The 27,388-nt window shown below is 34.2% G+C and overlaps 2 protein-coding genes across 2 annotated transcripts in view; one reads left to right on the top strand and one right to left on the bottom strand.

Annotated features, from left to right (window-relative positions):
- The window catches only part of LOC136834938 (uncharacterized), a 564,478-nt gene that overhangs the window by 273,219 nt on the left and 263,871 nt on the right, over positions 1 to 27,388 (top strand). The gene's annotated exons all lie outside the window — the stretch shown is intronic.
- On the bottom strand, positions 747 to 27,181 carry LOC136834632 (uncharacterized). Its single transcript, XM_067097212.1, has 3 exons — positions 27,087 to 27,181; positions 2,618 to 2,745; positions 747 to 931 (listed from the first exon to the last, which is right to left on the bottom strand). The coding sequence occupies exons 1-3, from the start codon at positions 27,179 to 27,181 to the stop codon at positions 747 to 749; spliced, it is 408 nt and encodes a 135-aa protein (XP_066953313.1).

Genomic DNA, 27,388 nt, shown 5'->3' with positions numbered 1-27,388 from the left:
CTCTCACTTTTTTTCATCACTCCTACGCATGTCCACATTATACATACATATATATATATGTATATATATGTATACATGTACGTATACATACATACATGTATATATACATACTTGTATATATATGTATACACATAATATACATATATATATTTATTTATATGTAAAGATATATATATATATATATATATATTTATTTATATATATAATATATATATAAATATATATATATTTATATATATGTATATATATATGTATATGTATATATATATATATATATATATATATATATATATATATATATTATATATATGTATTTATATATATATATATATATATATATATATATATATATATATATATATATATATATATATATATATATATATATATATATATATATATATATATATATATGTATATGTACAGTATAGTTAGTGTGTGCGCGCTCGCATACATGCGTACGCTTTTATATCAAATAAATATTGACACGAAATAAAGACAAATTAATGTAAGTAAAATCTACATACTCCATGACCTCAACCCGCGACCTCTTAAGAAAGAAAAAGCCTTGAGGAAAGCGTCCTCTCTCCTCTATTTATTTCTGCTCGTAGAACTACTTTCGCGGACGCTAACAAATAACGTCCGCTGTAGAAAGGCAGGGAACATTAGTTACGAATGCCGCTGTAGGTATCATGGGAAAGCAGCGCATTCACACCTCTTAAGTGAAATTAGCTCGTGATGGAATTCTAGAAGGTTGTTGATGTTTTTCTTCCTCTTCTTCCTCCTCCTCTCTCTTCTTCTTCTTCTTCTTCTTCTTCTTCTTCTTCTTCTTCTTCTTCTTCTTCTTCTTCTTCTTCTTTGTTTATGCCTTTCTTGATGAAGATGACTGGTTTCTTACAATCTTTAAGGTCCTTATTGTTAAAATCTTTGCCTGCTGGGAAAATATTTATGGTGCTATTTAAAAAAAAAATTTAGGTATGTTTTATTTTACAGTCAGTTTTGGATGTGAGAGCTTAACCTCACTCCAGCCCCTCGTGCATGCGTTCTAAAATTACTACGTAAGTTGAGTTTTTATTAATTTTTTTTGCCATTTAATCTTCATTTGAATTCAGTGCTTTGTACTGATGGGCGTATTCAAAACGTTTTATAAAATCGAGAAGTTAAAAGGTCAATGTTGTTATTTTAAATACATATAATACACACACATATAGACTGTATAGTATATATATATCTATTATATATATAATATATACTGTATATATATAATGTATATATATAATATATATATAAATAATTAGTTCAGTTTGTCTTTAAGTGCGCCTACGAAATTATTTCGTAATACAAAAGAATACTGTTCGTAGCTTTGACTTTCAATCAACGTGTCAGAAGCTCCAAATTTATCATAAAATCAGATTTATCAGGAATATAATTCATTTATTGAAAGTCATAATACATGAAAAGGAAGAAAAAATTAACAGAAAATGTTTGGAAAATATTGCCATAAATTATCATGAAGTGCTTTGTTAGTCAGCTTTATTGTCATTCTAATTATCGTTCAGATTATCTTCTCTGAAGCCTGTTAAATAAATTCACGACTTTTTGGATTGCTCCCAGAGCTTTTCACTACTACTACTACTACTACTACTACTACTACTACTACTACTACTACTACTACTAATAATAATAATAATGCAGAATTTTTCACCCTTTGGCCATGTGTACTTACAGATACAGGACGGGTGAATCTATAAATACGCCAGCGACAACAACAATAATAATAATGATAGTAATAAAAATTATTATTATTATTATTATTATTATTATTATTTAGAGCTCATTTCCATGCTTCTCACGAGATGATATTGGGCATCACTCTCATTTCTCAAGCAGCAGTATCCTCCGTCATTTCATCTCACCCCAAGTCAATCATTTTATGACCCGAGGAGAAATAATTCCCATGCTGATGACACATAATGATATCTCCCGGCGCAGTTATCACTCACATGCTAATGGTGTCAGAATTGGAAAAAGACAAAAGGCATCCCAGATGGGACAGGGTTTATGACCAGGCGGAGCCATTTTTTTTTTCTATTTAATTAGAAGCGTCCTCATCCAGTAAAGTCATTTTGAGTCCACGAAAAATTCTACTTTTTATTTGCTTTGAGTGGCTGTAAATTCCAAGCGGCTTTTGGAATTCTTTCGAGGTTATGGGCATTCTAAAGTCCATTCTGTACTCTTGGTAGTGTTCATGTGTTCATGTGTGTATATATATATATATATATATATATATATATATATATATATATATATATATATATATATATATATATATATATATAATATACACATGTATTTTATTTATATATACAGGTATATATATTGTGTATATATATACATATATGTATATATATATTATATGCATAAATATTTATATATACACATATAAAGCAAAGTTTTATTATGGGAGGTCATGCGCTATTGTCATTGGTTCCTCGAAAATAGTTCTTATAGTTATGTATAAATTTTGTGGTTATTTTCTATCCGTTTCCTATTTTCACATGAGATAACTTCTTAGGTAAGTTAATGGCTGTTAAACTGATTCCTTAAGAATATTTACTCAGCTGGTCCGCTGGTATGGTGGTTAGTGTCGTGGAATGCGACTCAGATGTTGCGGGTTCGCGTCTCCACCAGGGTGACGAAAAATCACTGGCTGTATCATGATCAGTTACTGCTGCAGTGTGGGGTCTGCGGTGGGAGGTTGAAACCAACATTCTTTGGAAGCTTGAAATTCAAGTCGATGGCCCCTTTGGTGTGCTTGTTCCATGTGAATAGGTTTCATGTACTGAAATAATAATAGTAAAAATAGTTTTGTAGTTCCTTGAAGATATTTTGTTTTCGATGATCTCAAAGTTTTGATAATTTAATTAGCATCCTTTTAGTTTTCTGTAAAAGAAAACTGTTGTGCCGGCTTTGCCTGTCCATCCCCACTTTATTCTGTCCGCACTTTATCTGTCCGCCCTCAGATCTTAAAAACTTCTGAAGCTAGAGGGCTGGAAATTGGTATGTTGATCATCCACTCTCCAATCATCAAACATACCAAATTGCACCCCTCTAGCTTCATTAGTTTATATTTCTTTTAAGATTAAAGTTAGCCGTAATCGTGCTTCTGGCAACGATAAAGGATAGGCTACCACCGGGCCGTGGCTGAAAGTTTCATGGGCCACGTCTCATACAGCATTACACCTAGACGATCGAAAGATAGATCTGTTTTGAGTGCCATTGATTATACGCGGTAGCGGCTGTACAGAAAACTCGATTGCACAGAAGAAACTTCGGCGCATTTTTTTCTTTTTTTTATTTTGGAAAGATTTTGTAGTGAAAATTTTCATGTACTGCTTGATTATATCGCAAAGTGCTTAAACATTACGGAATTTTATAAAATGGCAGATAGGTCTACCCCAGTCGTTATTCCTTATTTTTTTTTCAAAATTTTCTTTTTTTTTTCCACTTACGTGTATTCATCCTCTGTGAAAGCTTGCTTAATGAATAATAATAATAATAATAATAATAATAATAATAATAATAATAATAATAATAATCGCGTGAGTCACTAAAATGGTGTGGGAATCCAAAATAGTGACAGTGTAAATATAGTTGTAAATATATATATATATATATATATATATATATATATATATATATATATATATATATATATATATATATATATATATATATATATATATATATATTTGTATATATGTATATATATATGTATGTATATATATATTTACACTGACACCATTGTGGATATCTTCGCCAATAATAATAATAATAATAATAATAATAATAATAATAATAATAATAATAATAATAATAATAATAATAATAATAATAATGTATTTCATTGTCCACTGGTTAAGATGCTCTGTTAAATCCCATCATTAGCCTTAAAAACAAAACTCGCAGCTTTAATTGCCCGCTTTCCCGATACTTTCATTAGGGGTGAAAGCTTCTAATGGGAACATGTGGGGGTCTTTTATGTAATGCCCTGAGACTGTTTGGTGATATTAAAAGTAACATCAAATACATCAGTTTACTTTCTCCTGTCGTTGAAGTGTAATTCATGTGATAATGATAGTCTCCTCTCTCTCTCTCTCTCTCTCTCTCTCTCTCTCTCTCTCTCTCTCTCTCTCTCTCCTTTGTCCGAAGTTACGATATTGAGCTTTCATTCTTTTAATTAATGATGTTGGACCCCAAACCCTTTTCAATAATTGTGATGTTGGATCCTAAGTCACCATCTAAATTCCCGATATTGAACCTTATGTTTTCGTACTTTGTACTTAATAGAGACACACACATTCACCCATATATATATATATATATATATATATATATATATATATATATATATATATATATATATATATATATATATATATATATATATATATATATACATATATATATATATATATATATATATATATTATATATATATATATATATATATATATATATATATATATATATATATATATATATATATATATATATATATATATATATATATATATATATATATATATATATATGTGTGTGTGTGTGTGTGTGTGTGTGTGTGTGTGTGTATGTGTATACAGTCACAGCACGTGGATGCATACCAGTTATTGTATATATCGCACTGCCTCATAAGTAATCTACTGTCATTGTTAATAGATTTCCTTTGGGTTGCTGCTCAAAATATATATATATATATATATATATATATATATATATATATATATATATATATATATATATATATATATATATATATATTTATATATATATAGTATGTATAATATATTATAAAATATATTATATAATATATATAAAATATATTATATGTATGTATGTATGTATTATATATATATATATATATATATATATATATATATATATATATATATATATATATGATACTTGCATACTTACACATTGATATATGCATATGTCCATACATGTGTACATACCAACACGTGTAAGAAAGCTCTTGCCATCAGTAGTAGAACTCCTGACAGTTGCAGCTCACTGGATTCTCAAAGACGCCCTCCGTCATCAGAGGTGTGTACTTTTGGGGAGTGAAGAGTGGGGGAAGGGGGGGAGAAGAAGAGGGAGGGGAAGGGGAGGGGAGTGGGGAGGGTAGTATCTGCCAGCCAGCGTCCAGCCTCCCGCTGTCTAAGACAAACTGTCCTCTATAATTATACCATTAACCAAACGACCCTGTAAGCTTCCGTGATCCTCATATTACGAGGACTAATGTGTCTGTGGTGAGATGGGACTATAGACACAATATCCTCACATTAAGAGGGACGATGAAGGGGAAAGGCCTCGTTGCTTCTACAGTGGTAAGGAATCAAGAATAGTTTTTTTTTTTGAGTCGAGGGGGTTGTTGACACAGTAGTGAGTCAAGAATAGGTTAGACTTGAAAACAGGGTGTAGGACATTAGAGGCATAATAAGTTTTTCTTTATTTGGCACTGAGGAATCAAGAATAGGAAATTAAATCTTGGAGGCAATGAGGTACCGATTCTAGGACTTTGAAGAATCAAGAATGGGATTTGATTCTGGAGGGGACGAAGCAGTGTTGCTGTTACGACAGGGAGTAATCAAGAATAAGTTTTAAATTCATGGAGGCTAATGGACTGTTGCTTCAGTAATGTCGAGGAATCAAGAATAAGCTGGATTTGAAAAAGGTTTTTTGGGTTTCGAAGGTTTTCGAAGGTAAAGAGGTATCTTGATTTAACTTTTCATGTGAAATAATGAATAACGGAATTCTGGATATTGCTTCGATAGAATGAGAAAGAATTAAGAACAGGTATTTTGATCTAACTTCGGATAAATTAAGAAAGATATCCGGATCTTCCCTCAAAAGAACTAGAAGGGACTGGAAATAAGTTTCCGGATATTGTTTTGATTACGAATTTATGAAGAGTATTTATTTCATGTTAATTTACTGATTTTGGAGACATTAAGAATAGTCTTAGGATGTTATTTTAAATAAGAAAAGAGTTGAGATTAGGTTACTTGACCTTGCCTCGACAGATTTAGAAAGGGTCAAGTTCGAGCTTCAGGATTTCTCATGTCTTTTGAGATTCAACAGTGGGTAAGTGACGCCTGACGGTCATGCTTAGGTGAGCTTTGAGAGAAATTGTGAAGGAGAGTGTACTTTTAGCCTGGCGTTTCTTTATTTATTGCACAACTACTTTTCGTGTGTATAAAATTAGTTTGCGTTTTGAAGTTTGTATCCCTATCTCGTTTTTTTCATGTAATTTGCCATACTTGTTTTGGCATTCTCTCTCTCTCTCTCTCTCTCTCTCTCTCTCTCTCTCTCTCTCTCTCTCTCTCTCTCTCTCTCTCTCGTGTATTGACATTTGTTTCTACTGCTGCATGCGTAACAGATACTAGCCTTTGTAACTTGTTCTTGCCTCCGCAGTTTGAATAAAAATAATAATAATAATAATAATAATAATAATAATAATAATAATAATAATAATAATAATGATTCTGTTAAATCCCCAGTCATGATTTAGTCCAGGTATTTATTTTAAGGGAAAATTCAGCCTACATTTCTTCAGATTGGTTTTCCCCATTTTTGTATTGATGATGATTAAACTTGAATAAATAAATGTGTTCATACCCAGATGCATTAAACTCAATCCGAAGTGTATTGACGAAAACAATTTTACTCTTTCTGTGTTGGGTCAGGATGAAAGGCTTTAATGCGGTTACATAATTGGCACTCCGATGTTTTCATTACCAGTTTCTGTTATTGTCGTATTTAGGATTGGGGAAATCTTGTTTTTGGATTGTCGAATTTATTTAGTGTAGTAGTGTGGGGAAGAATAAAATAAAATAATAAGAAAATCATGAATAAGGTTATGATTTTACACTAATGTCTTTAGTGATAAATAGCATTTTAACGATGCAGGGATATAATAGTTATAATGCGGAATGAAAAGACACTGAAAAAGTTGAGTATTTAAGATATATTTAAATAAAAAACACAACAAATAAGCTTTTCGGAAACTCGTATTTCCTTTTTAGAAAGAATGGACAAATACAAATCAGTGCATGAGGTACCGTTTTGATTTTCAGGGCAGTCTGTCTCACTGTATTCGTGCCTACTTTTCGATTAAAAAAAATATACATATTTTTTTTAAGGCTTACATTTTGCAGCTGGGGCAGGTTGGGTAATTTCAGAATGTCTCTTGACAGGTATGCGCCACAACAGTCGCATAAATCATTTTCTCTGATGACATGGCTACGATGCCAATATGGATTTGGTTTTTCTTGCCATATGGAATTAATTAAACCCCTTTCGACTTTTCTACGTCTTTTGATACTGTTGTCTGTGTAAATTAACTTGCTGTAGGTGACGTGGATACCATTGGCCCAACAAAGTATTCCAATAGCATTTTTTTTTATTGTGAAAACATACAGCCATTTTGTGTTAGGAGATCAGTTTTCTCAAGCTCTAGTAGGTAACTCTCTCTCTCTCTCTCTCTCTCTCTCTCTCTCTCTCTCTCTCTCTCTCTCTCTCTCTCTCTCTCTGTTCCAAATATCTTTTCTGTCTGGGAGTACAGCTTATTAGTTGTAATTTTACCATTATATACTAAAGACTGGACGTTTTAACAGTTGAACATTCACATTTATTTCTTAACTTAGTTGCTCATTACACAACGACAACAGCAACAATAAACAATAATAATAATAATAATAATAATAATAATAATAATAATAATAATAATAATAATAATAATAATAATAATAATAAACTGCAGAAGATTGTACATTCAAGAACTCTCGTTGCCATAATAATAATAATAATAATAATAATAATAATAATAATAATAATAATAATAATAATAATAATAATAATAATAATAATAATAATAATAGTAATAATAAACTGCAGAAGATTGTACATTCAAGAACTCTCATTGCCATTGCCTCTTTACTCTTTCTGTTTTTTTTCGAAATGGTAAGTTCCATCCATTACCTGTCTACTCGGAATTTGGAATAAGTTTCTTTTTAGGGCATTATGCTTAACCAGCTTAAAGGACACCCGTAAGTGACCAATTGAATTAATATTTTTATTATTACTGCAACATAAGTTTTAGTCCGTAGTACAATGCATCCTTGCTCTCTCTCTCTCTCTCTCTCTCTCTCTCTCTCTCTCTCTCTCTCTCTCTCTCTCTCTCTCTCTCTCTCTCTCTCTCTGAGTGTGTGTTTGTAAGAATCACCTGTCCTTTTTAAAAGTCATTAAAAGATAATCCGTTGGTGGGATGGTCTCCCAAAATACGGTAAATACGGACCGACTCTGACACGGACAAGGAGTAAAGGTAAGTTATGGCTCTAGACGTGACCCAGGTGCGCTACCGGCCGCCATCGGGATTGTTCGATTGCGCGTCTTTTTGGCTTCATTTGGTGCAAAGGTTGTTTATTTTCGTATGGTACACTCAAAGAGGAATCACCAAATTACTATTTTTCTTTATAAATTACTAATCTCCACTTCGGATAAGTACAGTTTTTGTCGATTGAGTAACTCGTTTTAAGAAAAAATTCTGTAATTTTGGAAACAACACAATCGGACACCTCAGAGAGAGAGAGAGAGAGAGAGAGAGAGAGAGAGAGAGGTTATCTCTTCCCCGGTGGTTTTTACGTCGTAACTTTTCTTGTTCAAACGAAGTCGCCCAAAATCGCGAAATCTACGTCATTAATTGCGCCCCATCACCTTTGCTACAGGTTCAGTTCGCCGAGCTAAACGATTTTAACTCGAATTCTTTTACTGTTCTTTCAAGCTTTAGTTTTGTACTTTATTCATGCATTCTTATTTGTCTTTATTGTTTAAGTTCGAGTTTTGATTTTTTCTTATTTTTATAACTTTTTTTTTTTTAGTTCGAGTTTTGATTTTTTCTCATCACAATTTTTCTTTAAGTTCGAGTTTTTATTTTTTCTCCTTTTTTATTGTATTTTTTCAATTTCGAGTTTTGATTTTTCTCCTCTTTATTGTATTTTTTTTTTAAGTTGGAGTTTAGACTTTTTTCTCCTTTTTATAATTTTTTTTAAAGTTCGAGTTTTGATTTTTTCTCCTTTTTATCACATTTTTTTTAAAGTTCGAGTTTTGATTTTTTATCCTTTTCATCACATTTTTTAAGTTCGAGTTTTTATTTTTTCTCCTTTTTATCACATTATTTTAAAGTTCGAGTTTTTATTTTTTCTCCTCTTTATCACATTTTTTGTTAAAGTCCGAGATTTTATTCTTTCTCACTTTTATCACATTTTTTTTTTAAAGTTCGAGATTTGATTTTTTTCTCCTTTTTATCACACAAGTGATAATATTCTTACAGTTTAAAACGCAATCTGAAACAAAAGAATATAGAGTAATGTAATGCACTTGAGGTAAGCACAAGACAGTTGCCCAATTACTTAATTTTTTTTTAAGAGACACATGCACTAGTAATTATAATGATACTCTATAGTCAAGAGGCATTTAATAAAACATGAAAGTTTGTGTAAGACTTCTTAGATATATTAATATGAATGTATTTTAGCCGTAAAACAATAGTAATAATATTAATAACTTTGATATAAGAACTGCAGCGTTTGGTAATAATAATAATAATAATAATAATAATAATAATAATAATAATAATAATAATAATAATAGTTGGTATAAGTTTGCCTAAGTAGGATAGGTTGGTTATGCTTATGGTTACTTTATGCATCGTAAAATTTTATTTTTAGTGCATAGTTTTACCATTAGTGTCGGACATTCTGGCAGTGTGAATAAAATTTAAGTGCACCTGCTATAAAAAAGGCTGGCTATTTTTTATATGGTAATGAATTATTATTGTTATATTATTTTTCGGGTGAATAAATCCACAAATTTATATATATGTATATATATGTATATATATATATATTATATATATATATAAATAATATATATATATATATATATATATATATATATACACATATGTATATATGTATATATGTATATTTGTTAATTGCTTAATCTGGTAATTTTAAATTATTATTAAATTATTACCGTTATGAATATTATTGTAATCATTATTATCATCACCGTAGAAGGTAAAATTTTATTTTTACTTTATTATTAACTGTGGTGAGCTGCTCTCTCTCTCTCTCTCTCTCTCTCTCTCTCTCTCTCTCTCTCTCTCTCTCTCTCTCTCTCTCTCTCTCTCTCTTACACTTCACTCCACTCCACTTGCCTTTTCTAAACCTACACCTCTCTCAAGACGGCGTTATTCCTCTCGGAAATTCTCCCTCATCTTAATTTTATGCTCGTTCCATATTTTCTGGTCATTATCAATTACCGGTTAACGCTTCGTTATTCTCCTGCGCCTCTCTCGTGAGTGGGACTCTCGAGTACAGGTGAGTGTCACGTCTGGAACACGTAGATTGCAGGTTGCAGGCCGAATGTGACGTCCGGCCAACACTACTACCTAGAAGAAGAATGAGATGAGATGGCAAATATTTCCAGTTCCTGTATTCTTTTTTTTAATTTTTTTTTTGAACCGAGAAACGAGTGCTTCGGGTACAATGTGAAGTTGGACCCATTTTTTTTTTTTGTACAGTCTCACAGACAATGAATTTTGGTAGTTAAGATGGCGTGCATAACGTAATATTTTTTTCCTGTTGAAAAATGACGTTGGTATACTGTGTGAAATAAGATTCATGATTTTTATTTTTTAGTTTTTTCTTAAGAAAAATTTTTTTGTTGAAGTATATGAAATAGGATTACTGTTCTTTTTTTTCAGTTCTCAAAAAATAAAACGCTGAAGCACTAGGTTTTTTGCAAAAAAACTTTTTAAATAGTATTAAATGAATTGGCAACTATACTTGATTTTAGAAATGTGAGTATTTTTTGGCTGTTTTATGGAAAAGGATTAAAAGCTTATTATGTACAGGTATGCAGATTAGCTATAGAAATATATTTTCAGTCAGTAAGATAATAAAAAAATAAAGACAAAATATGAACGAACGTACAGGATTAGTTCACTGGTTATTTCTCTGTAATGGATGAAGATGGTATAGTGTTTCCTTTGTAAAAGCGAAACGTAATTCACATCAATAACTTTGGCTTCGACAGCGATGCGTAACCAAGATTATTGTATTTTATTGAGACTTTGTGTTCATATACAATACAGAAATAATCGACAGATTGTTTAAGTACAATATTCATTTTACCCTCTGGGACCCACTCATTTTTATACAACTAGGTCCGAAAAGCAGCGTATTTATTATCACCATTGTGATCCATTCCTGCTTATACCAGACTTATAAGGTTTTATCAATTTTCTAAGTATTGAAATTCTGAGCAGGTGGACAAGGAGTTGTCAACACAATCCCGCTTTACAGTTGGTCAGCCATCCAGGTATTAAGCAGACCTAGAGCATGTATTTTATAAATGTTACAATTAATTGGTATTTATAACAGCCCCTAAATTAAACTAGAAATTAGTAAATACAAATACGTTTAAATAAGAAAAAAATACGGCAAATATCCATTGTGCCAAGATGAAACTGAATGAAATAAAGGACTGTTTCTCACACCTTTGACTCTGGAAGTCACTCATGCATAAATATGAGGAAGAAATGGATTTCGGTCGCGCATGACAAAACAGGGAAAATTTGAAACTCCATTGACATTAAAGCTCTCGGAAAATTAATTGCATACGAGGTATGACGATCGGGAATTTCGATGTTTCATGTTGCAGATGCGTGTGTGTGTGTGTATACGTATGTATGTGTATATGCATATGTAAGTGTATGTATATTTATATATTTATGTATTATAATGTACTATATATATAGTTATATATATGTATATATGTATTTTTTATTTTTGTATAATATAATGTGTATATATATATATATATATATATATATATATATATATATATATATATATATATACACATATATATGTATGTAAATATATGTATGTATATGTGTATATAACATTATATATATATATATATATATATATATATATATATATATGTATGTATTTATAGATAAATATATAATATGTGCCTTTGTATATGTACGTATTTATTACGTATGCAGATGTACACGAAGACTTGAGACCCTTTAGAAGAAAGACCGAGAAATATGGGTTCCAAATTATCCTCGTTGCTCCTCCCCTGAGGAAGAGCGGAATAGGTGCGAGAATGATATCGAAAAGGAATTCATTTTTCCACTTGTGCCGAAGGTCAAGCAGTGTGAAGGACCACACTCCCTTATACACATTGAATGTAACACTGAAATCGACAGTCCTTTAGGAATTAATGAATATAAAGTGGAATTTTGCAGGAAGCGACATTTTGACCTGACGGAAGTGTTACCTGCGAACTGCGAAACTTGTTTACGGTAAGATCCTGATAATACTTTGGCAACATGATTTTTTCTTTTTTTACCCTTATCTTTCTTTTCTCTCTTCAAGACTTCTTTTATTCACACCCGGAGTGGTCAAATAGACATGCAGCTTTGGTATGAGTGACGTTATATTTTATTTTGTATTCCGTTTTTGAACGCCTGGCTGACTTGTGGCTTAGCTTTAAAGTGAGTTCATTTGTTGCATGGAATGTGGTACAACAGCTGACATCCTCTGCAACTGGTCCAACCTCTCTAATGCTGTTTTAGTTTTATGTAAAAGAAAACTATTGTCTGTCCGTCCGCAATTTATTCTGTCCGCCCTTAGATCTTAAAACCTACTGAGGCTAGAGGGCTGCAAATTGCTATGTTGATCATCCACCCTCCAATCATCAAACATACCAAATTGCAGCCTTCTAGCTTCAGTAGTTTTTATTTTATTTAATGTTAAAGTTAGCCATAATCATGCTTCTGGCAACCATATAGGATAGGCCACCACCGGGCCATGGTTAAAGTTTCATGGGCCGCGGCTCATACAACATTATATGGAGACCCACCGAAAGATAGATGTATTTTCGGTGGCCTTGATTATACGCTCTAGCTGCTGTATACAGAAAACTCGATTGCGTCGAAGAAACTTCGGGGTACTTTTTACTTGTTTTTTTTTTTTTTTTTTAATATTCAGCAGCAGTATTTTTCTGTACATATTGATATGGCCACAGGCTCCCTTTTCAAAACACACACACACACACACACACACACACACACAAAATAATTCTTTTTTGTCCCCATACTTACGCATGTACATCTTTAAGAAATCTCACCTTGAATATGGGTATACGCACTCTCATAAATTCTCGCCTTCACAAGATACAAGACTCTCTCAAGAAAGAAGTTTATTGCACGAACAATAATCATGGCATAACTCATCTCAGGTGGTTGAGATGGAACTGAACTAATTGACGTAGCTGAATGAGAGTGAAACTGAGGACACAGAGTACAGTAGGAAGGTCACGGTGTGGCTAAGGTCACGGTATGTGTAAGGTCACAGTAAAGGTCACAGTAAAGGTCACAGTATGGGACTAGACGTTAGTTATCTTGACCGGTTTCACTTCGTTGGTTTGTTACCACTGGATTTTGCTGAATATCAGATTTGCAATAAATACCCAGACGTAAACCTACGTTGAGCACCAGTTTGTATATTTGTGCATATTTATTTAGTTAGCTGTCATGGTACTGAACCATAACATTGTTGTCGTGCATGCTACCTTCGTATTGAAATTGTTTCGTAATTCTGGAGGAGGAGGAGGAGGAGGAGGAGGAGGAGGAGGAGGAGGAGGAGGAGGAGGAGGAGGAGGAGGAGGAGGAGGAGGAGGAGGAGGGAGGAGGAGGAGGGAGAGAGAGAGAGAGAGAGAGAGAGAGAGAGAGAGAGAGAGAGAGTTGGCGGGGGTGATGTTTAAACTGGCATGCTGTACTTCCTTTCCTTTTTGAGGTAATTTTTCACACTCGGTTCTCTATTGAAAAGGAAGGCTGTGTTTTTGAGAGAGAGAGAGAGAGAGAGAGAGAGAGAGAGAGAGAGAGAGAGAGAGAGAGAGAGAGAGCCTCGTCCTTTAATTTTATTTTCCCATGAGATCATACTTGTCGCAGCATAGAAACAAAGGATATACGTCACAAATGCATAAATAATGAGAGAGAGAGAGAGAGAGAGAGGGAGAGAGAGCGCTTTATAAAAACATTTATCAAAAACAGATTCTGGCAAACCTCGATGAGTTATATATTTTTGCGACGGTAATTTTTCAAGGTCAACCTCAATGAACCAACATGTCATCCTCGAGTTGAGAAAGAGGGGGGAGGAGGAGGAGGCATAAAAGCAAGATATTTGGCCTCCTTAATGATAGCGAAACTGTATCATGGACGAAAGAGCGTGAAAAAAAAAAAAACTTTTATTAGCGGACAGCGAAAGCCTTTCATTTGCCCCCATTGTTCTAATAGGCACCCTGGCGTAATTGGCAACTTACGTCTAATTGGCGGGCAGGTGAGACGTGGGCGGGGCGTAGTGACGTCTCCCCGCTCATTAACCAATCAGCTGTGAGTATCCTTCCCTTTTATTACCGATTTTTAGTAATGGGTTAAATGATTCGTCTGCAATTACTGTACAATCGAGTGGCGCTGGATTCGGATCGGCCGATCACGCTCTCGGCCGGGACAGAAATTATAATGCCGAGCGGAAAATACTATTTGAAAATTTGTGTGTGAGAATGTTATGAGGGGAGTTACATGACTTCACTCTTATCTCTATGACTTCATTCCGCTTCAGTCGTGTGGAAGGAAAAAAAAATGTTTTAGAGACACCTATCTGGTTTGCTTGTTTGTTTGTAACTATTTTGATGCTTTGTAATGATATTGTTTTTGTTAGGATTATTGGGTTAATGATGAGATTGATAATATGCGCAAAATTAGTTACAAACATGCTTGTATCAGGTGAGTGTGTCTATAACCTTTTTTTGTGATTTTCAAAAGAGAGAGAAAGAAAAAAAAAAAAACAGCCAGTATCTGTCTTTATCCATTTTGGTTTCTTCTGTGCGATTTCGAATATAATAATAATGATAATAATAATAATAATAATAATAATAATAATAATAATAATAATAATAGCTTAAGTAGCAAGGGTAATAATAATAATAATAATAATAATAATAGCTTAAGTAGCAAGGGTAATAATAATAATAATAATAATGATAATAATAATAATAATAATCATCGCTGAAGTATCAAGGATAAAGATTCTCATAATTTTTTTTTTCTGATCTGTCAATGGAACGTAACTTGATTCAGTCATGAGCTAAATTTACTCATGTGACGTATGATTCAAAGAAGAATAATAGTGTTCTGAAGGTTTGAATAAATGGGTACCTTGTATGAAATAGCTTAGAGCTGTCATAATTTGCCCATGAATAACGGCCAATTATTGTCCAGCATTGACGTAGAAGAGAAAAGAATTATGCGGCAAATTTAGAAGACTCAGTGTAAAGTTACTTGGAATTATTATTATTATTATTATTATTATTATTATTATTATTATTATTATTATTATTATTATTATTATTATATTATTATTATTATTATTATTATTATTATTATTAGAGATCTGGTTATCACGAGGAATTGTTTTTCAGTCTTTCTTATTTCTCTGCTTGGTCTTCAGCAGTAAACTCTCATCCTAAGTGGTTGGACAAAAACTCGTTGTATCACATTTCATATAACCATAATATTGATGTTAATCTCTGACGCAGGCGCGCAGTTAGCTCATGAGCATGACGTTCAAGATTTTTTGCAATGTCTGATCATCTTTTGCTCTGAGATCCTCTCAGACTGTATCTTCTGGCTTTTCTTCTGTGAGATTCAGTACCACGCTGTTTTCTAGAATTTTTGTTTCTGTTGCGACCAAATTGTGGAATGGTCTTTTAAATCCTGAGGTTTAATTGTTGGAACTTCAGAAGTTCAAGCTTGTTGCAAAGGGTTTTATCTTTATTTTTTTTGTTGAGTGGGCTGACTTGAAGATGAATTCATGATTTATGTTACTTGTATTTTTATTTTAATTTGTTAATTAGCTTATTTGTTTTTCTTTATGTTTTCTTTAATATATTCTTGACCTGCTTAGGTCCTTGAGCTTTTGGCATTCTGCTTATCCAGCTGGGGTTGCAACTTGGCCTACATTAATAGTGACGATAATAATATGTAAATTGACACCAGATGAACGTCGAAACGACAGAAATTAATAATTAACAGTGCATTATAGCATTTCATCAATTTTCAAGTTTATATCAGTTATTTTTATCACTATAGAATTCTGGTTTAGTTTGAGTATATTATCATTGCTTTTATTATTATCATATTCCAGTGCTGTAATGCTTCTCTTAGTTTCTCCTAAATAAAATTAGTCACCACCGGAGGAAAGTGAGTGACATCATCGCCCATTTTCTTTTTTTATAAGAAAAGAAAACAGGAGAAGAAAACTGGAGTGAAAACTGCGAGGGAGGAGGAAAATAGCCCTGACGTACTCTCTGACGTGGCCAAGGGTCATGTCCAGGCAGTATACGCAAACACACTATAAACCTAGACAGCTGAGCCGTGGCTGTCATCACCAAGCCTTCGGCATCAACACCGCCATGACAGCTCAACCACCACCACCACCCTCTCTCTCTCTCTCTCTCTCTCTCTCTCTCTCTCTCTCTCTCTCTGAGGTTTGTAAATTTGGAACGTGTAAAGTGACCGCATCATCTTCTGTAGTGTCATATAAACAGAAATCTATATATATATACGTATATATATATGTATATATACATATTATTTATAGTTGAGTAATTATTTATGTATTTATTCCTTCCGCATCATATTAACAAATGATATTCTCCACTGGTGTCTTTATAAATGTGACACTTGAAATTTTTTCACCTACTTTGTGCGAAAAGTAAAAATGATTAATTTTGAACCCTCCCACGTGCTATGAAGTATCCATCTATCGCCAGAGGTGGTGGCAGAAACACGTTCTTCCACACATACAGTATGTGGGCGTATGTGCCAGTTTGTTTTCAAGGAAAACAATCGCCGAATTGCCTTGGGTGGGACAGAATGATGTTGGTTTTACGGTAGGAAGTCTGTTTGTGGCTTGGTCAGCTCGATGTCTGCGGCTGTGGGTCCTTTTTAGGCTTAAGGTATTATGGTCTACATTTTGGGGTGGGGGTCCACCCTCAGGAATATGATGTGCTTTTCAGTCTCTTTCTCCTCATGGCTCATAGGTACACACAGACACACATACATACAGTATATATATATAAAGTGATACATACATACATACATATATATATGTATATCATATATATATGTATATATAACATATATATATACAGTATATATATCTATATATATATATATATATATATATATATATATATATATATATATATATATATATAAGTATATATATATATATATATATATATATATATAATATATATATATATATATATATATATATATATATATATATATATATAAGTATATATATATATATATATATATATATATATATATATATATATATATATATATATATATATATATATATATATATATATAGATAGAGGAATAAATTACCTGTTGATCGGTTCTATCCAGAGAGAGAGAGAGAGAGAGAGAGAGAGAGAGAGAGAGAGAGAGAGAGAGAGAGAGAATGTCCGAAGAATATTTAAACTGCTGTTTGCCTTGAAGCCATAAGCCTGTATGAAATCTTTGGGATATCCGCTTCTCACGAGACGTTAATTTCTTTCGATTTCTCTCTCGCTAGTTGTCTTTCGTGGGATTTGCTCTTGTTGATTAATTAGGTGATGTATGTAGAAAATGTAAATTGATTTCTCGCTCGTTGCAAGTAATGTGACGTGTGATTGTTCCGTTTGGGTAATTACGTAATGCCAAAAGAGACCAGTTCTCTTTCCTTCGCTCTCTGAGTGTGCAAAAACATCAAGGCATTTTGAATCTCTCTCTCTCTCTCTCTCTCTCTCTCTCTCTCTCTCTCTCTCTCTCATCTCTCACAGCGCTAGTGAACTCAGCTCTCAAAGCGAGGGAAAAGTGTTCGATTTTCGAACCGGACGTTTAGGAACGATGTGGTCTCGTGCCATAGAATCCCGTATGACTGTGTTGTAACTTAAACATTTTAGCTTTTGAAGAATTTAATCATGTACCTTGTTATTAGTCGAACATTGTGAGTCGCATGTTGAGAGAGAGAGAGAGAGAGAGAGAGAGAGAGAGAGAGAGAGAGAGAGAATTCACCTCTGTATATTACTCCGATAAAATGTACTGTATGTCGTCAACAAGGTAAGGCGTTAACGAGGCTTCCTAACTCACTCTCTCTCTCTCTCTCTCTCTCTCTCTCTCTCTCTCTCTCTCTCTCTCTCTCCAGCACAAGTGGCACATAACCATTTCCAAGGAACCAGTCGTGTCCAATCAGATAAAAGAGGAGAAAGCTTGTGGCGTATCGATGAGTTGGAAGCACTCATCGATGGTCCTTGTCACCTCCTAAGGTGAGAAATGGATTTTTAGCAGTTTTTCTTTTTCTGGACTGATTTTCATTTAATATATTTACTTCACGTGTTATTTCACATAATTATAGTTTTACGCTTGTCAAATGTATGAAGCTTGTCCGGTTTATTTCAGAAGTTGTGAGCGAGGGTAAATTCATATATGACCTGTAACCTCTTTAGGTATAACTCTGATCTTGACCTCTTCACACTTCGGCTTTATTAATAGTGTGGGCATGCCAGATATGAAGTCTGTCTCATAAAGTTCAATATCTATCTCCATAGTTAGAGTGACGTTTATACTGACCACCTGAAAGTTAAGATTTTAATTTTACCTCTCCCCAAATTGACGCTGATCTTGAAAGTCACGAGGTCCACCTGGAAATTCCACTCTTAGATTTTTGCTTGATCTTGTTAACACACGGACAAGAGAAAAAGTGACCGGCCAAGAGCATATTATTACACCAATGGTAGATGTAATAATAGCATTTTTCTGTTAATTTATTGAAAGATGAATGAAAGGTGAGAATTTTTAAGCTGTTCATATACTATGACTGTTATTGTTACGTTTTTCTTGTGAATACTATGACTTTTATTAAGCAGTTATTATTAAATTGAAGTTATCATAAGGAGCTCTTTTAACACATCTGGCATACTACGTATTAAAGGCTTTCCCAGGCTCGGGTGCATTCGACATTATGCAATCAATAAACATTCTTCATTTTGAGAGCACTGTGGTCCAGTGTTTACTGGCATTCTTCAGACCTTAGCTAGTTTGCATTTTAACAACTTTACCCGAGAAGATATATATGTTCTGAATTATGCAGACGCTGGACATTCTTCCTGCAGTCGCTTGGTAGTTTTCATTCACAAAATTTGCTTAAATATGAGCTTGATTAGCATTCTCCGGTTGCTTGAGATTCTCCATGTTGAGAAATTTCGTCGTGTCCTCTTTTTTCTTCTGTATTTTATTCGTTATTTCAAGTTTGGTCCCATACAGTATTGTTTTGCATTAAATTTTTTCAACTTTTCTAGAGTGTGCTTGATCCGCCTCCGTAGATTATAATTGCTCACTCCAAAATAATTGCCTCAAACGCTACTTGCGCGTTTTGTAGTCGAATGGGAATTTCCATCGAGCCTGAATACCTTGTATGTGCTTGAGTACTGGGTGAACGATGGTCTCACCAGGATCTCTCTCTCTCTCTCTCTCTCTCTCTCTCTCTCTCTCTCTCTCTCTCTCTCTCTCTCTCTCTGTCCTGAAGTCAGCTTTATTTCTTCCCTCCCGAAAGATGCGATATGAGTAGCTCTCTCTCTCTCTCTCTCTCTCTCTCTCTCTCTCTCTCTCTCTCTCTCTCTCTCTCTCTCTCTCTCTTCTGAAGTCAGCTTTATTTCTTCCCTCCCGAAGGATGCGATGTGAGCAGCTCTCTCTCTCTCTCTCTCTCTCTCTCTCTCCTGAAGTCAGCTTTATTTCTTCCCTCCCGAAGGATGCGATGTGAACAGCCCTCTCTCTCTCTCTCTCTCTCTCTCTCTCTCTCTCTCTCTCTCTCTCTCTCTCTCTCTCTCTCTCTCTCTCCTGAAGTCAGCTTTATTTCTTCTCTCCCGAAGGGTGCGATGTGAACAGCCCTCTCTCTCTCTCTCTCTCTCTCTCTCTCTCTCTCTCTCTCTCTCTCTCTCTCTCTCTCTCTCTCCTGAAGTCAGCTTTATTTCTTCTCTCCCGAAGGGTGCGATATGAGGAGTTCTCTCTCTCTCTCTCTCTCTCTCTCTCTCTCTCTCTCTCTCTCTCTCTCTCTCTCTCTCTCTTCCGAAGTCAACTTTATTTCTTCCTCCCGAAGGATGCGATATGAGCAGCCCTCTCACTCTCTCTCTCTCTCTCTCTCTCTCTCTCTCTCTCTCTCTCTCTCTCTCTCTCTCTCTCTCTCTCTCTCTTTCTCTCTCTCTCTCTCTCTCTTTTCTGAAGTCAACTTTGATTATTTCTTCCCTCCCGAAGGATGCGATATGAGCAGCTCGACCTCGTGTCTTCGGAGATCAGACGATTGCTTTTGCGAATAGGAGTCCGGGTGAGTTTTTACCCTTCAACATCCATTCATGTGTCAGGTTATCTTGATCTATTCAGCTGTCCACCAAATATAGCTCGCAATACAAAGAGAGAGAGAGAGAGAGAGAGAGAGAGAGAGAGAGAGAGAGAGAGAGAGAGAGAGAGAGTGCGCACTAGGCTTTGATTCCTGGTACTCATGATACCCTTTGAACCTAAATGTCGCAAGCAGTTGCCGTGTGCTGAATGAACTTGGTATCCATGGGCATAAGGTGGAAGAATAAGAAACGGGTGAGGTTTATATCGATCCGAGTAGCCATGGGTGTGGCACAAAAAATTCAATTTTAGGTTTTAAGTAAACTTACAAAATGATTAAGCCTGATCTTCCATAACTTCTGACCAACAGATTGTCGGTCTTCTTCTCCCCCCCTTTCTTCCTAAAAGTTCATGATTTTTTTTAATACACGTTATATCAAGCTATTGTTCTTCATTCTGTGCAAGTGACCAAAACACTTCAGATAATGCTATTCTGTCATTTCATCTATAGTAATCTCTGTGCCACTTTTTTTTTTTTTTTTTTTTTTTTTACCGTCACAACTGTTTCATTACAAGCTTTGATCCACACTCCCTCCTCTTTACCATTCGCACTCAACGTCATTCGTATTACATCTCTAGGAAATCTATCTTATACTTCTCACAGGTTCGTTTATTGTTCTTGCAAATTTTATTATTCGTTCTTAAACTTCTTACATAACTGCTTCATTCCAAACACTTATTCCTCACAAAGTCTTTTGTAACTGAACCCACAATGCTCTCTCTTATCAGTCGTTCTGTCCTCTGCACTGCTTTTCTTTAAAGCCTCCTCTTTCACCTCCATCCTTGCTCACTTTCACTTTCACCACTGTGCTGCAGCGTCTTAATTACTTCGTAACTCCATCAACTCCCGGAGTCATAACATTTTCGGACTTCTCATATACCCTTCGTAACTTTTTAACAGTCACTTCCACAAACATTGGTAAACTAAGGTTGCATCCACACTACAGCACCACATGTCATAAACACGCTTCGGCAACTTATTGCACACACACCTCAAACAGTTCTGACTAGTGCTTCATACAGTTATCCAGCATTGGCCAAAGGTCCAATCTCAACTTAAGGTCGTTAACTTTTCAATCCATTTTTATAGGTATGTGATAAGGTATTGATGCGTGCGAGGGACATGTTTAACTGTAGAGTGGGCTCACCCTTGCATGTCATTCAAAATTCTTCCTATTCGTTCGACCTAGTACTGTTTTTTTCTATCATGTCATTCAAAATGCTTCCCATTCATTCGACCTAGTACTGTTTTTTTTCTTTTTTTAATTCAGACAGAATCTCGTACTTTGCATCTTAATGTGAAAGTTGCATCTTTGTGCGATCCATTTACTCAAAGACCTTTGCGATGCTTTCACTTTCCTGTACAACTTCTTATTATTTTTAGAGCATATAATTTTATTCTCCCCTTCTTTTTTGTTATGTGGTTTCTATTTCGCTTCTGCTTTCCTCTTAACTTCTATATCTCTACTCCTTTATTCCTGTTCATGATCTCATCTGTCTTGCAGTTGCAGCCAGTGTCATTCTTTTTTTCATTAAACCATTTATTTCTTCGTCCCGTCACGTACTGTTTTGATTCCCTCTTTTATCCTCCCATATACTCAAAGATCTTCCTGCTCTTCCTATGACCTCATCATGGAATTTTACATCTCAGATGTCCTTCCTGTGTCTCTTGAACCTTGCTCATTTTTCATCCATTTTTAAGTTACAGTTCGTAATCCATGTTTATCTAATTAATGTATCCTAAATGCATTTTTCAAACAGTTTTTCACCCATTGCTGTCCTAGTTTCTATTTTATTTTTCCTTCAGCCAAATAGCGACCACCAGCAAATTGGAGATAAGGCATTGTTATGTCTCCTTGATTATTCAGTAGCTTTATAGAAGCAATTATGCGAAAAGTTATATATATATATATATATATATATATATATATATATATATATATATATATATATATATATATATATATATATATATATAGAGAGAGAGAGAGAGAGAGAGAGAGAGAGAGAGAGAGAGAGAGAGAAACAGTAGATGTAGGTGCACATTTCTGAGATAAGAAAACGACCCTTGAATTGAGTACGGATTGGCTGAAATTTCCTGATGGTACACTACTGCATAGGATTAGTGAGACCTGTAAACACCTTTGAAAGCATTTTCAAGAAGAGGAAGATTAAAGTAAATATCAAATGTACCAGGAAGGTGGAACTGTCAACACTTATACAGATGTTGCAAGAAATGGTTGACTTTTGAAGGTCTTTAGGGCCCTTGATATCCATGAAATTGTGAGAGCGCGTGTAAGATAGCGGAGAATAGCGCATTGTGTTTAGTGGGGCTTGACGCGCTGCAGATGAGCCTTTTGCGGATTTGTATTGAGCAGCTAATGATGTGGAATTTTGTGGTCAATGGATCCATCTACGGTCGAGCGGTTTATATATGAATGTGAAGGAGTGACTGTTGTGATTGTTATATATATATATATATATATATATATATATATATATATATATATATATATATATATATATATATATATATATATATATATATATATATATATATATATATACATATATATATACATACACAGTATATATAACATAAATGTCGCACACTTTGAGAGAATAAATGTCCGAATTATTTACATCTTGTATGACTTACAATGGTCCTTTCAGTGGACCTCTTACATTAAAAGACTTCTTTGGTATCATTAAGCCAGATTTTATGGCTGTAAGATTCATAATTTAGTCCTTAAACGTCGAAAACGGTTCCATCGTTCACCTCTGGCCAGACTCGAGCATATTCGCCAATTTTTGCCTCGAAATATTTTATGCGATGGATTGTTTATTTCAAAATTGATTGCATTTGTTCGTTTTTCAATAAACGAGTTCCAGGAATTGGCATTTTTATGGAAATGGAGAGTTTTGGTCTCATTCGGGAGTCGAAGCGAAGGAATCGAAGACGTTCGCGCCAGTCAGCTGGCGAGTAGGGCCGGTCTGGCGGGAAAGTCGAGGTTTTATAGCCGTGAAATCGCTACTCTATGTCTGGATTTTATGTGAGATGGGCCCGTTTTACGTCTCTGACCTTCGCCTTTTGTTATATTAGCTGAATGCCTCCCTCTTGTCATTTTCTTGACTTTACTGTTCCAGCTGACACATTTTTTCCCCTTCATTTCCCGCCTACGATCCAGCGGAAAATATATTTTCAACCGTGAAATTGAAAAATGGGGAAAAAAACCCCGATGTCAAAGTGCTGCCTCTTCTTGTGTACTGCGATGGGACATTTTGTCATCCCATTATTCACGGTGAAATAACTTTCCATCTACCGAGTTACAACTCGGAGGAGCGTAGAGTTGGGATCGTTACGCTTCTGATGATTATGTTACGTAGAAATGTACGGAACAAAAGGAAGGAGATTGAATAAGCCTAAGTGATGAATGAATGAATGTAACAGAAGGGAGAAATGGAAAAGGAAGGAACTTATTTTAATGGAGTTTTATCCTTTATATATATATATATATATATATATATATATATATATATATATATATATATATATATATATATATATATATATATATATATATATATATATATATATATATATATATATATATATATTTGGTATCTTCTACGGATCCCATGACGCTTAGAAAAATTCGACTGTTCTTTGTTTTGGTGAAAGTGAGAACTACGTCCATGAAGAAAGTCTCTCTCTCTCTCTCTCTCTCTCTCTCTCTCTCTCTCTCTCTCTCTCTCTCTCTCTCTCTCTCTCTCAGCCAGTTTTTCATATTGTAATTTTTTCTACAAACTAATTTTCCTTTCCTCAATCACTTAGCTTTACCATTAATCTCTCTTCTCATTCACTTTTCCTACAGCAATTCTCTCTCTCTCTCTCTCTCTCTCTCTCTCTCTCTCTCTCTCTCTCTCTCTCTCTCTCTCTCTCCATTTGATTTTAAGCAGTGAATTATGTACCTAAATATCAGTCGACTGTTGTGGGTGAAGAGAGAGAGAGAGAGAGAGAGAGAGAGAGAGAGAGAGAGAGAGAGAGAGAATAAACTGACACCAGTGATAAGAACTCCGTCAGTTTTGATAAAATTAGACTATCAGTAAGAATGGAATGAGGTTATCGACGAAAATATGCATTAGATTAAGGAGCCTAGACTTGTTCTGTTTTGGCGTATCCCTAGGCTAAGCATAAGCATATAGAAAATCTCCATGAAGATAAATTCACTGCCGAGTTTCTCTCTCTCTCTCTCTCTCTCTCTCTCTCTCGTAGTAGTAGTAGTAGTAGTAGTAGTAGTAGTAACAGTAGTAGAAGCAATCTCTCTCTCTCTCTCTCTCTCTCTCTCTCGCTCTCTCTCTCTCTCTCTCTCTCTCTCTCTCTCTCTCTCTCTCTCTCTCTCTCTCTCTAGTAGTAGTAGTAGTAGTAGTAGTAGTAGTAGAAGCAATAATTCTCTCTCTCTCTCTCTCTCTCTCTCTCTCTCTCTCTCTCTCTCTCTCTCTCTCTCTCTCTCTCTCTCTCTCTCTCAGTCAGTAGTAGTAGTAGAAGCAATAATTCTCTCTCTCTCTCTCTCTCTCTCTCTCTCTCTCTCTCTCTCTCAGTAGTAGTAGTAGAAGTCCTCGTAGAAGTAATGTATTTCCAGCTTTAAATAATGAAAAATCTCGAAAGGGTCGACGACCCTTTTCCTGAAGTTAACAAAGGCGAAAATCCCGTGGAAATATGAGGCAATAACATTTCCGTTACATCTTAAACGGATCACCAGTGAAAGAAATGACATTTCCGTGAGTTCCAGCACCTGGAAGGGCCGTCATTTCCTTCCGGAGACGGTCTTTTATCAGATAGATTCCAGACATTCCATAAATCTTAATTATCATATTTGAAATCCTGAGGGGCCGGTCACGCTCTCACAAACACACACGTACCCACAAACACTCGTACACACAAACACACGCACTAAAGGGTGGGTGTTACATCTAAACGCCATCTGCTGCTACCTCGTCTGTGATAGAGTCTTCAGGGCGGCCGTTCGCAATTTTTTAGGACGCTTGTGTTTGTGCGTCTGTACGTGTGCATGTGTGTGCGTGTGTGCGTATGTGCGCGTGTGCGTGTTGAGAATGTCTTGTCCTGTGAAGAAATGGCCCATAGTTGATGCGGTCTGCGTAAAATTTGCATTTTTTTTATAGGCGAGTAATTGGTGGGTAGATTTCGTTACTCCATATGGTTAACACGTGTTTGTTAGGTTTGTAAATTTTGGAAGCGAATGGAAATTACGCCGAATTTTATCCCGTGCCCCCGGGGCATGGGAAGGTCGCGGAGGGGACCACACAGCACGCAAATTCTCTTGCGTCTGGCAGCAACGTACGCCGGAGGGGTTAAGCATGCTTTCTGTTGTACTCTGTCTTGGATTCACATTGATGTGAATCGTAGCTGAAACGCTGATTTATTCATTCCAGAAATTCCGTTTCGTTCGTCATTGAGTATCAGTGAAGTATGAATTTTATAAGCCCCCAAAACACACACACACACACACACACACACACACACACACACACACACACACACACACATATATACATACAAACATTTTTTACTTTCGTGTAAGCACATTTTTATATACTTATGAAATTTTAAAGACATGCATATATGTATATATGGTATAAATATACACACTTATATATATGTATATATATATAATTCAAGGATAAATCCAAGACTAATTGCTAAAAAAAATAAAAATCGTTACCTCTGCTGGTGCTTACGATATTTGAGTAATCACATCAAAAACAGAATATTTAATTTTGATAACACTAACTTTTCTATCCTATATATATATACATATACATTATATATATATATATATATATATATATATATATATATATATATATATATATATATATATATATATAAATAAGTAAAGTCGACAATGACATTCCTGTTATAGAACATAGTATATTAAGAATATATATGTACAGAGCTTATAGCTTTCGTCCATCTGCTGCGGACTTGATCAAGTCCGCAGCAGATGGACGAAAGCTATACGCTTCGTACATATATATTTTTGATTCTGTAACAGGAGTTTTATTGTGGACTGTATATAAATATATATTTCATGTTATATATATGACATAGTATATTTTATATTTATATATATAAATATATTATATATTATATATATATATATATATATATATATATATATATATATATATATATATATATATATATATATATATATATATATATATATATATACAGTATATAGATGTATATATATGTGTATATATATATAATATGTATCTGATAGAAAAGTTAGCGTTAGCAAAATTAAATACTTTTGTTTTTGACGTGATTACTCATATATCGTAAGCACCAGCAGAAGTAACGAGATATTTTTTTTTCTCAGTAATCTTGGATTTATCCTTGAATTACTTTCTTCTAGTTTTCTTCTTTTTCTTCTTCTTCTTCTTCTTCTTCTTCTTCTTCTTCTTCTTCTTCTTCTTCTTCTTCTTCTTCTTCTTCACCATAATTCCAATTAGTTTTTTGTGTGTCCGCAATTACAGCGTATTTACTGAAGTGTCTTGAAAGTGAAAATGCCGTGTCACTTTGAAGATTTGTTACAGAAAATGAAACTGCCAAATATTCAGCTTTATTGTGATTGTTCCATCTTATTTCTGAGAAAGAGAGAAAGTATTATTAAGTCATGTTGAGCTGTAAGTGTAATTACTGGAACC

Source organism: Macrobrachium rosenbergii, chromosome 54 (assembly GCF_040412425.1).
Source record: "Macrobrachium rosenbergii isolate ZJJX-2024 chromosome 54, ASM4041242v1, whole genome shotgun sequence".
Classification (NCBI taxonomy): domain Eukaryota; kingdom Metazoa; phylum Arthropoda; class Malacostraca; order Decapoda; family Palaemonidae; genus Macrobrachium; species Macrobrachium rosenbergii.
Note: the sequence above shows the minus strand (reverse complement) of the source record. Positions and strands in the feature narration are given on the sequence as shown.